Source organism: Syngnathus floridae, chromosome 1 (genome assembly GCF_059516105.1).
Source record: "Syngnathus floridae isolate MCC-2025c chromosome 1, RoL_Sflo_1.0, whole genome shotgun sequence".
NCBI lineage: Eukaryota > Metazoa > Chordata > Actinopteri > Syngnathiformes > Syngnathidae > Syngnathus > Syngnathus floridae.
This window is the reverse complement of record NC_142413.1, coordinates 2,379,540-2,391,548: the sequence shown is the minus strand read 5'-3', so window position 1 is coordinate 2,391,548 and position 12,009 is coordinate 2,379,540. Positions and strand designations below refer to the sequence as shown.

At 43.0% G+C, this 12,009-nt stretch overlaps 3 protein-coding genes across 4 annotated transcripts; all 3 read left to right on the top strand.

Moving 5' to 3' along the window:
• The first annotated feature begins 29 nt into the window (after positions 1 to 29).
• On the top strand, positions 30 to 1,684 carry fcer1g (Fc epsilon receptor IgFc epsilon receptor Ig). 2 transcript variants are annotated; one of them, XM_088394560.1, is made up of 5 exons: positions 52 to 243; positions 885 to 976; positions 1,233 to 1,280; positions 1,367 to 1,390; positions 1,457 to 1,684. In XM_088394560.1, exons 1-5 carry the CDS (start codon positions 177 to 179, stop codon positions 1,508 to 1,510), a joined length of 285 nt encoding a protein of 94 aa, XP_088250686.1. In that variant the 5' UTR covers positions 52 to 176; the 3' UTR covers positions 1,511 to 1,684. The 2 variants fall into 2 exon arrangements, with proteins under 2 accessions (XP_088250696.1, XP_088250686.1); XM_088394570.1 differs by lacking the exon at positions 1,233 to 1,280 and having other exon boundaries at positions 30 to 243.
• Positions 1,685 to 2,094: 410 nt separating this feature from the next.
• On the top strand, positions 2,095 to 9,642 carry LOC148403286 (nectin-4-like). Its single transcript, XM_088394524.1, has 11 exons — positions 2,095 to 3,214; positions 4,450 to 4,638; positions 4,775 to 4,942; positions 5,106 to 5,387; positions 5,458 to 5,575; positions 6,664 to 6,818; positions 6,906 to 7,065; positions 7,182 to 7,257; positions 7,537 to 7,587; positions 7,789 to 7,932; positions 8,504 to 9,642. The coding sequence occupies exons 1-11, from the start codon at positions 3,160 to 3,162 to the stop codon at positions 8,849 to 8,851; spliced, it is 1,746 nt and encodes a 581-aa protein (XP_088250650.1). The 5' UTR covers positions 2,095 to 3,159; the 3' UTR covers positions 8,852 to 9,642.
• otub1b (OTU deubiquitinase, ubiquitin aldehyde binding 1b) lies at positions 9,608 to 11,853 on the top strand. Its single transcript, XM_088394551.1, has 7 exons — positions 9,608 to 9,711; positions 10,173 to 10,234; positions 10,337 to 10,435; positions 10,508 to 10,626; positions 10,901 to 10,985; positions 11,055 to 11,249; positions 11,339 to 11,853. The coding sequence occupies exons 1-7, from the start codon at positions 9,612 to 9,614 to the stop codon at positions 11,534 to 11,536; spliced, it is 858 nt and encodes a 285-aa protein (XP_088250677.1). The 5' UTR covers positions 9,608 to 9,611; the 3' UTR covers positions 11,537 to 11,853.
• The last annotated feature ends 156 nt before the right edge of the window (positions 11,854 to 12,009 follow it).

Here is a 12,009-nt window from a genome sequence, read left to right as displayed (position 1 = left end):
CAAAAGAGGGAGTGGCCTGAGCAGATATGAGACAGACGGACTTGGCCCTCAGACCACAACTTCCCCCTCTCTGCTGTCTTTTTTTTGGTAGGCTTTTTTTTTTTTTTTTTTTGCACTTTGTCATTCTTGTGCAGGAAACTCGTCGTGTCATTTCGTGTTTTGGACCGGATAGAACCATGGCCTCGTGGCGCAGGAGTCCGGTTCTGGCGGCCGTTCCCTTGTGGATGAGTTTCGGGCGAGCTGGTGAGTTGCGGAGTGTTGTGCGTTTTGGTTACCGATGGCGACGAGCGTTTGCGAAGCGTCGTTAAACTTAATTTTGTCCTATTTTCTCATTTGCGAAAAGAAGCTGATACCATCAGGCATCGTTTGTGGACAAAACAAAAAAGTTGGTGATTGTCTATGGTTGGTAGAGGGGTGAAAAGACTCGACTGACTGACTTAGTTTGTTTTTAGCCAGCCACGATTCAAAAGTAACAAGCAGTCAAGCTTTTTCCAAGACAAATGTCACTGCCGTCATGTGACGACTGATTCATTTCCTTTCAATTTGGCTACAAGACCTAAAAAGCAAAAACAGTTGGATGAACTGAAAATTTTAAAATTTTGATCAAATTTGAAATGCGTGAATCACAATATCTGTAAGTTTTGCTGTCAGGAAAATGTACAGAATAAATTTCTGTCTTGTTTTGTCCTCAACTTAGAAAAGTCAAAACTCGCTTTGTTTCGTAAATTAACATTGCTATACGTACGTCATTAATTTATATTTTAATTGATCCCACTTTAATCATTATTTGAGCTCCCCCAAAATACAACCACACTGGACACTTCATTAGGAACACCTGTATCATAATTTCATCTAAAAACAACATTTTTATCTTCTTCCTGTAGCCGCTCTGGGCGAACCCGAACTCTGTTATGTGCTGGACGGTCTTCTGTTTTTGTACGGCATCATCCTGACTGCGCTCTACTGCAGACTCAAGGTTAGCATCCCCCCCCCCCCCCCCTTGTCCTTTTCAAAGCATCCCAATTAAGTCACACTCAAATAAATAGGCGGCCAGCCCAAAATAAAAGTATACCAGTGTGCCTGTGGATGTGGCTTCACTTCCTGTGTGATTGTGAAAGAAACCTAAAAGGGGGAGGGGAGGAGTTTTATGCCTACAAATAAAGGTGAAAGATATAGTTTAATGCTAACTAACATGATAAGCTAATGAGTAAATTCTAATGTTCGACCTACAGATCAGCACTTTTAAGAAGCATGCCAAGGGGAATGCAAATATCAAGCAGGTAAAATTCTGCCCACAAACATGTACAACTAATGTATCTTTTTTTTTTTTTGATAACATGCCCCCTCCCCTTTCTGTCTTTGATAGAGTTCTCAAGAAGCCATCTACACTGTAAGTCTATGAAAAATTTTAGCTACTGGCACCCACACATTGACTTGTTGCTCATTGTCTTCTCAGGGTTTGACTCCTCATGCCCAGGACACATATGCCGTAATTGACAGCGTTAAGTGACGAGGAAAGGAGACCGCAATCGTAATTTTAATCCTACGCTTATTTTGGCGAGCTTTAGGTGCAATGCAAATTCGGGGGCAATGAAAAATAATGTTGCGTCACTTACGTTTTGAGAATTTGTTCTTGATTTACTATATTGGGCAGTTATGAATAAAAAATAGAGACGTGATTCAATACCACTTTTTTTTTTTTTTTTGCTTCAATTTATTGGGCTATTTATGGTGTACACGCCTTGGCCACTAGGGGGTAGTATAACCTGGTAGAAATATATATTTAGCGTCACAAAAAAGTTTTTATCCTACGCTTATTTTGGCGAGCTTTAGGTGCAATGCAAATTCGGAGGCAATGAAAAATAATGTTGCGTCACACGTTTTGAGAATTTGTTCTTGATTTACTCTATTGGGCAGTTATGAATAAAAAATAGAGACGTGATTCAATACCACTTTTTTTTTTTGCTTCAATTTATTGGGCTATTTATGGTGTACACGCCTTGGACACTAGGGGTAGTATAACCTGCTAGAAATATATATTTAAGGTCACAAAAAAGTTACCAATTAAGCCTTGTAAAGTTTACGCAGTATTAAGAATAAATGCCTATGGGTATTGTGAGTATAATTTAAATGTGTTTTATTTTTACAATATTCCGAATATTCAAAGAATACAGAGCTTCCTGTTTGTTCTCAAAGTTGTTGCATAAAACCAAAATGAAATTGAGAAAGCAAAATAAACACATAGAGAGAAAAAGAGAATGCTGCAATGCTCAAAGCACCCTACCATTAGCATTAGCATCTAGCCGGTGTGCAAACTATTAGCATGAGCAACTGGGGTGCAAACTATGTAATAGAAAGTAAACTTTCAAACATGCATTGACTGGCATGATCTACAAATTGTATAAAAATCATCTCAGTGATAAGTGTCATTTTTCCTGTGACAAATATTAAGACGTGAAGATCTTTAAAACTGGCGGAAATCCACAAATTTATGGCTACAGTCCTAACGCAAAATCGATAATGGTGATATATAAATCATTATCTGAAAACTACAATCAATATTTTCAATTTGGTGAGAAGGCACTTGTAAGCTAGAAGAACATTGTGTGTGGCATCCCGCAAGGGTCAGTGCTAGGACACATTTTTTTGTAAAATCTTAAATAACCTTCACAATTGATCAGATTCCTTGAAATGCATCCAGTTTTTGAATCTAAAAAAAATATTAAACAAGCGTTCAATAATTAAGATACAAATGTGCCACTGAACTTTGTTATGACTGAAGAAAGAAGGTGTTCACACAGACCAAAAGGTGGCAGATTTTGTGCCTTGTTTGCCGGCACATGTGTCTCGTTTGCAGCCTCCGGGCATGAGCAAGTAAAAACCAGCGCATGCGGTATTAACTGTGGCCTCGGCCAAACCGGAAAGTTGACTTGTGGCGAGGAGGTGGAAGCACGAGTGAGCAACTAATGCAAACAGGTGTATCCCTGACAGGTGAGCCTTTCTGCTCTCACCATGTGTGTGACAAACCACCACAGAAACGGGACCGAATCTTAAAACTCGATGTACTATTTTTGGACTCAAGGAACCAGAAGCATGTCTGCGTTCAACAGCTTAGGCTGATGATTTGTTTGCTCAAGTGGTGCAGCAAGTCTTGGGAGGATGACATCCTGGATCAGAGGACTCTTGTTGTGTCTCCTGGTTGCCCGGATCTCTGGTAAGAAACATTTTTTTGCTTTGTCGTAGGATCTTTATTTCCTCTTCCATTGAACATATGCTCTTAATCGTCTTTCGACGACGCAAACAAATTATGGAAACAAAAAAAAAAAGATGTTGTTTCCCCTCGTCATTAAAGATTCACAATAAAGTACTCGCGCTTGGGACGTTGGCGAGAAAACGCATTTGAGTGGAGCAGCCTTTCTTGACAGGCCAAGAAAAAATAACAACGGCATGCTGCTGCCTGACGTATCAGGAAAAACTGGTTGCTGTTGATCCAATTTTTTATTGCGTAAAAAAAAACCCTCAACAGTCACATTGTATGATATACTGTGTGTGATATACTGTGTTTATATATATATATATATATATATGCACTTTTTTTCAATTTTCTTTCATATTTTGGATTTTTTTGAATGGGGTGAATAATCAAGGTGTTAGTGTAGGGTTGTAAAAAACGACGACAAAAAAGCCTGCATAATCGGTCCTTAAAAATTGCCGATTTTTGCCGATTATTAAGGTGGCTAATACCTGCCGATTCATTGGTCAAACCCATTTATTAAACGTGTTCATGCCTTGTCTTCCACATGGACACAAAAAACGATGAAGTAATATGTCGGTGGATTCCACACGAGGCGCGAGACTGATAGGTGGTGAGCACCGGTGCTCACGGGAAATGCATGAATCACGGCTCCTCGGCTTGACGCATGCTGTCCCGTTCTCACAATGCGGCGTTGTGAATCATTGCTTCTCTCAGTGTGACGAAACACTCACATTTGTAGAGGCAGTTGTGATCGGAAAAGATGATGCCAAGCAAATCCAAGGTCGGTATCGACCACACAGAGGTCATCCCGTTTGATGCAGGTTTGGGTCACGTGACATCTCAGCACAGCAAAGACATTTTGTAAACAGGCCGCACACACGACACTTTTTTTTGTCTGTCGTTAATTCCTGCCGTGTCCAGACACGATGCGCTACGACACGTTGTCTCGTGTAACTTGTCAAGCGACATATTTCACTTGTACTGGTAGCGCAAAGCCGTGATGGTCTTTGAGTCCTAGTCTTGTTCCGCAAAAATATTGGGACACCTACAGGCCAGGAAGACTTCTGCTGACCTAAACACCATCAGAACCTAAATTCTAATATTTGCTCCATGGAACTGGAATAACGGATTCAATGCGGTCTATTGTCTTAGTTTCATAGCATTACTCTGGAAAAAAATCTTCTTGATTGCAGCGAGCGGAGGAGAATTTGTCCAGCGGCCCCCGAACGACTCCATCTTCTCCCTGGCCGAAAAGGAGACGGTCCTGCCCTGCCGCTTCCGGCCGGGAGAAACGGAGTTGGTGGTGCAGGTCACATGGTACAAGGAGACCCCAGAGGGCTGGGAGCAGATCATCACGGCTCACCACATTGACGGCCAGACCGGTACGCACCAGTAGGGCTGAACAATTTGACCCCAAAAATGATATAAATCATTCAAATGACCACAATAATGTAAACAAATCTCTTCAACTTTTAAAGGTGTCATGAAACAATGACGTTAAATATTTATTGTTTCCAGCTTTTGGAGCGTGGTCTGGCCAGGTGCGATTTAACAGCAGCATCCCGACCGAGGACTCGTCTTTGGTAGTCTTCAGCACAGATGTCTCGCACGAGGGGCGCTACAAGTGCCACATCAACTCTTACCCGTTTGGAAACTTCGACCAAATTGTGACCCTCATGGTCTGGAGTGAGTTTCTCGTCACTTTGTCGATACAAATACACGTGGCATCCCACAGGGGTCAATGTTGGGACCAGTGTTATTGACTCGTTTCGCCAACGTTAGATATTTAGCATATTTTCCAAAAAGTGGGATTCTAACAGAAATATTTGACATCATGTTTCTCCTCCAGCCATCCCGATCTCCTCCCTGGAGCCCGTGATTCTGGTCGAGGGACAGTCATACCGGCAGGCGGCGTCGTGCCGCTCTTTGGCCCGCCCGCCGCCGCAGCTGTCATGGGACACTGAGCTACACGGTCAGTCTATCAACCGTTCCTGGGCCAACGGGGCTGTCACCACCTACTTCTCCTTGCACCCTCTGAGAAAAATGAACGGGAAGAAACTGGATTGTCTGGTGTGGCATCCGACTCTCACAACGGGCCCACGCAGGCACCAAAACAAACTGGTCGTACACTGTGAGTGGGATCGAAAAGTGGACGACTAAATCAGGTCAACCTTACTCATGGTTGCACGTATCATTCCCAGTTCCTCCCGATTCTGAGGTGACGGGCTACAACGGGGACTGGTATGTGGGCCTGGAGCATGCAGCCCTGACTTGCACGAGTGGAGGAAACCCGAAACCGCAGCAGTTCACCTGGGCCAGGTACCCACCAAGATAACTGTTGACTCAGCGTCTGGTCGGTTATTTTTCCAGTAACTCCGAGCGTGATGACGCCACATATCAACAGTGGCAGATTGCTCGCGCATTGAACCCGTCGTACTCGAGTCATCGTGTGTTTGCTCAATTTATGGGATTAATATCAGTCATCAGGGTGTGGCAGATGTTGTTACGTTTAAGAGAAAACAACATGTACAAGTCACTTTAAGTCAGGGGTGTGAACTCGTTTTTTACCGCGCCCGTCATCGTAGTTATCGTTAGCCTTTGAATGTGTAATCGCTACAAACGATGAAGACAACTTTGAGCAGTTTAAAACACACATTTTTGACATACTACCTAAACAACAACATATTAGCGATTATACGATCGAGCATGAGGCGGGCCGAACCTGTTGGTTTTGTCAACAACAGGCGTCTGGGTGACGCAACCTCGAGCGAGGAAAGGGAAAGGTAGCCCACATTGCGGAGGGAACCGAAAGTGTGTGAGCGAGACGACTGATGGAAAAGGGGAACAGAATGGATGAAGTCATTGACTGTTTCGAAAATGCTCATTCGGAAACTGCATGTTGCATAAAAGGAAACAGAAAATGTACTTGCTCTTGGACAAGCCTTATTTATTTATTTATTTGTTTGTTTGTTTGTTTGTTTTATTTTGTTTTAAATTTATTTTGGGTGTTTGTTTCTTTGTTTATTTTAAAGCGTTTTAGAAATGATTTATTAATGTTATTCAGAACACGAACACTCTAGACTTGAGATTTAATTCGGTTACTTCCAAATAAATCCAAATAATGCTTGAACGAGCATTTTTAATTAATTAATTTATTTATTCGTTCATTCATTCATACTTTTTGGGTGTGGACGAGCATTATTTATTTATTTTGTTTGTTTATTTTGAAGCCTTTTACAAATGATTTAAAGTAAAACCCTTTAACACTTCAGACTTGAGTTTGAATTTGGTTACTTCCAAATACGTCCACATTCCGTCCAGAAGTTTGGACTCATTGTCCTTAAAGAACCACAGATGTGGAAAGAATGAGATTGGACAGTAACGACTTGTGGTTTCTTTATTTGCAGAGATGGTGAGGCTTTACCCGAGGGTTTGACCCCTCACCCCAACGGAACCCTGGCGTTCAGGCGGCCCCTCAGCCAATCAGACAGCGGCACCTACCAGTGCGTGGCGAAGAATGACGTTGGCGTTGGCGTGGCGGAGGTGGAGATTATCGTGTCAGGTAGACCTCGACAGTCGAGGCTTTGAACCCCCCCGCCCCCGTCCATCTATCCCTCGTTTCGACCACTTGCCGCCTTCCCTACTTCAGAGTTTCCCCTGAGGCAAGCGATGACGGAGACGATGACGATGGTTGTCGTGGGTGTGATAGCTGCGGCGTTGCTCCTCTTGATGCTGGTCGTCATCATCACCGTCACCTGTCACCACAAGAAAAAGAACAAGAGGCTCAAGAGGGAACTGACCGAGAAGAAGTATGGAACAAGCTCATAATATTCTGGGGGTTTTCAGTACAGTTAGTTTTGATATTTTTTGGAATACTTTCTACAAAAAGCGGAGAACTCATCTCACCGTCTTTGATTGCACACAGGGAGGAAATAAGCACTCTGTCTTGGCAAGCTTCTTTGAGGAGGATCAACTCGGTCAGCACAGATGCCAGAGGAGCGGTACTGAATGATTCTTTTCTCCCCTACAACACAGAACAAACACAATCCCGCTTTTTCTCCCCATCCGTCTACGCGACCCAATTCTGCTCGGGAGACAAAACCGTCAGATTTTAGTCAGTGATTCTTTGTCTGACATGAATTGAAGACATAATGAAGCACTCGGGATGAGACAGGGAAGGAGGCATTGCTTTATCTCTCTTGAGGGAACGGCAAAGTTTGACGGGAGAACTTCCAGCAAGTTTGCCAGCAAGTATAAAATTCTATTTGCTGTCATTGCAGACGGAGGAGAGCATCCCGCTGAGGGTGGAGGGAACCTTGTCGTCCCTCGGGGTCAGTCTGCTCGTCACAGCGATCAAACTTGATGCTCCTTTTATTCCTTTCTCTGACTCTGAGAGTAGTTAGAACCACTCAAAATTGTCATATTCCACCAAAAAAAAAACAACAACTGCATGACAAGAAACCCCGGTCGAGTTCTCTTGCCAGTGTCGCTTGAAGAAAACGGTTAGCAAATCATCTTCTGTGTCTGTTTAGGAGATGGCCCCGAGTCGTGAGAGCCATTCGACGATCATGGGTGGGAGGGCAGGAGAAGGGGGAGGGGGTGCGTACGACAATCTGGGTCGGCCGGTCCTACTCAACTCGCAAAAGGTCAGAGAGAGCTTCATGGACCACGATGAGGTGAGCAAGACAGTCGAATGACATTTGATTAACGCTAGGCGATTATAGGGGGAAAGAATAATAAGCACAGTTATTTATAGTACGCATTTTTATCATGTTTATTTGATTTTATTTTGTTGTTCTAGTTTCATGTTCACAAGTCTAGCGTCTAACCTGGGACCTCGGGTACTGTATTTTGAGCCATGCGTGGAAATGTGGGTTGGGACGGCAATAAAAATTCCTTGAACTCTTGAAAATTCAACTTTAAACATAATTTGATGTAACAGTCGGAAAATAATTCCGTTACCGAGTTAAATAAAGAAAAATAAATACTAATGAGAATAGTAGAAGTCACCAAACTCAATGCTAATTTTCCATTAGCATTTCAATAGGATTTTACAGTAGCTTTAGCGTAGCCACCAATGATGTTTTAAAAACGAAACATATCTCATATTTAAATAGACAATGTGTGAAATCTTTATTACGTCTTTAGTTTGACAGTTAACTCCAAACTAAATACCGATATCGCTTACAGCGCAAATGAAACTAGATTCTACAACTGTGCATTTGTGTGTGTTGTGTACGTCTGTAGCAGGGAACGTTCCTTCCTTGTCGCGTGCCGACACCGTTGCCCATCAAGTCCACCAGGGAGCAAAAGGAGGAATGGTCAAGGCCAGGGAGCTCCGTCAGGTCCCTGCGCCACCATTCCCCGGACTACACCACTCCCTCCACGACGGACAACGACGACGAGGTGGATGAGGGCCTCGGGGGGCCCGCCAGTCGGGAGCATCCTGATGACCAGGAAAGCCAGAGGAGCCGCTCGCAGGTGTCTGAGGTGCATAGCCAACTCACAAATAGCACCAAGAGGTTCAAACAGGAGACAGGCCACACTGCTTTGAGCCCGCATGCCTCCCTGGTGCACAAGGCCCAGATCGTGTAGGAATCCGCAAAGAAGCAGTTTACGCTTAAAAAAGTGTTTCAAGGACAAGTCGGCAACAAACTTGTACTGGACTAGAGAAAATGCAGATGGAACATGATGATTTCAGGATTGTTTACTGTGCATCTGTTCCAAAATATGTGCCATAGCAAGAACTCCAAATTTGGCAAACATGAAGTATTATTCTGTCTCACTCTTGTATTTTTGTTTCTATAATCTTGTGTTTCTTTTTCTTAACACTATTTGAATGCAATTTGACTACAAACCTGTGGGTTTTGGGATATGCCCACATGAAACTTGCTTACTTTAGTATGTGACTTGTGTTACAAATATGTGTTGTAGCTTAACTTAAAAATTCCCCAACCTTTTGTGTTTTGAATTCCCCCCTTGTATAAAATTGGACTAAAAACAGTTTATTTTGGCCATACCCACATTGAAAGGCAATACAGTATAGTTTGTATTCCTTGTCTTTAGCGCCCTCTAGCGGTGATATTGGGAAGTGCAGAAGGCGTGACGCGTTACATCTTATAAACACTTTTATACCTGCTGAATAATCTCTTGCATGTTTGGGTACCGGGCGATTAGCCTCGAGAATGTAGCCTTGTTTGTGTACCACTTAAAATTGCACTTTTACGTGTGATTATGGTAAATATGACGAAATTGTATTCAAAGTGCTGTACGATACGTTTTATTTTATCTATACGACTTTTTCTTGTACCGCGCCGAACGGTGTACGTCACAGGTTTTTTTTGTACCTTTGTACATGAGCAATAAAGTTATGGGGGGAAAAAAAATCAGGAAACTGATCCGTACAACTAAGATGGCGGAGGAGCAGCAAGAAACATCACAGGGGGAGATGGAGGGTGAGAAAAGCAAAGTGGAAACACAAGACAACATGCAGCGAGACCCTCTCGGTCGTGGAGGTTCAAGTCACTTGCAACGCGAGTGGTTTTGTCGCTTTTTGGCTGGTGTCCTTCCGTCAGACAAAGCGGTTGACATGCAGCGTCCAACTAGAAAGGGGCCATAGCTCGTTGGCTAATGCTAAAATTACTGCACAAAGAAAACGCTTGTTTGGCCACTTTGTCAGGCGACGTGCAGTCTCGCGGTTTTGAACATAAAATCAACGTTAAAGCGATGTACTGAACTTTCAACAAAACGACATAGGGGAGGGCGACGTGTTTTGTTTTTGAGCTTACAGACGTTGTAAATAAACATATTTCCATGTCACGTCATTCTCATTTAAGTCGTTTAGCTTACTGCTACATTGACTTAGTTGACTTTTATAGAAATTCATATACAAATATGACTCTGCCCTCTGTAATAGGTGTGAACTGCTTGGCGTATGATGAGGCCATAATTGCGCAGCAGGACAGAATTCAACAGGAGGTGAGGATTTCACCTGAAGATGCTGTGTCCCCCTCCCCCACGTTTATGGATTCCAATTAATTATTATTGTTATTGTTGTCAATTTCATGCTTGGCCATGCAGATAGCCAACAGTAACCCGCTAGTGTCAGAAAGAAAGGAACTGTCCGTGCTGCAGAGGGAGTACTCCGAAGAAGACACAGTTTATCAGCTCAAGATCAAGGTGGGTGAAATATCACCCATGTGTCCCCGTTGATGTCCATGCCAATCCTTTTTTTTCGCTGCTTTATCGCAGGATTTGTACAAAAAATATTCATATATCCGCAAGACAAGACCAGACGGCAACTGTTTCTACAGAGCCTTTGGCTTTGCACATCTCGAGTCTCTACTAGATGACAGCAAAGAACTGCAGAAGTGAGTGATACTTTTTTTTTTTTTTTAATATAAAGTTGAGTGATAGTGAAATTCATCAAAGTATGAGAACATTTTAATTTGGGCATCTCAACAAACTATTTTAAATTTTGTGAAGTGTTTTGGATTTTCCACTGGCTCAAATAAATAAAAACTGTTGCTGTTTTTCACTTACTAACGTTGTTGCCCTATATGGTGGTCATTTATATTATTCCAAATTACATTTTTATTTTAGCACAAAAAAAAATCGCGTACATGTTGTCGACTCCCTGCTCAGGTTTAAAGCGGTTGCAGCGAAAAGCAAACTGGACCTGGTTAACGAGGGATTCACCGAGTTCACCATCGAGGACTTTCACCACACTGTGAGTTAGCGATGCTAGCGATCCTCTGTTCCAGCAATTCCCTAAATCGCGTCCTGACTGTGCGGCCAGTTCATGAGCCTGATCGAGCTGTGTGAGAAGCAGCCCAGCTTGAAGGAGCTGCTGAGATCCTTCAACGACCAGAACGTGTCAGACTACGTGGTGGTGTATCTGCGACTGCTCACCTCGGGCTACCTGCAGCGGGAGCACGGCTTCTTCCAGCACTTCATCGAGGGAGGCCGCTCGGTCAAGGAATTTTGTCAGCAGGTACAGTGAACTTCCATTTGAAGAATCGTTCTTGACATTTTCTAGAAAATGACGTCTCCTGACTGTGCTCCCCTTCTCCGCCTTCCCAGGAGGTGGAGCCTATGTCAAAAGAAAGCGACCACATTCACATCATCGCCTTAGCCCAGGCCCTGAACTTATCCATCCTCGTGGAGTACATGGACAGGGGCGAAGGAGGGACGGTCAACCATCACGTCTTTCCTGAAGGCGGTGACCCGCGCATCTTCCTCCTCTACAGACCGGGCCATTACGACATCCTATACAAATAGCAAACACACACAAAACGCGGATGAAGCAGAATGTTACTCGCCATGTGAGATGACACTCGTGCGTCCTAAGCGAAAAAAAAAAAGAAAAAGTTCCAAGTACACATCATGGTACCCCCCCACTTCGCCCCTCCACAAGTTATCACCAAATATCTAAAAAAAAAAAAAAACATGTTTGAGAAAATAGAAGTGACTCCAGGCATTTAGAGTTGTACAGGTTTCTTTTGTGGTTGTAAATGTTATCGACTTGCTTTGTTGGATTCTTTTCCTTTGTTACACTGCGTTTTATTTTGAGTTTTATTAAAGGGATTTACATCTTATTTCTTGTACTGTGTGCAGTTTGGTCCTAATGCATAGTTGAAGAAAAAAAAAAAACACTAGCTTAAGTAATGTTGTGTTCTGCTAGTGCTGTACATAGAGACAATTGCAATTACTTGAGTATTTTTGTGGGGCGCTTATATTTTGGACATATTTTT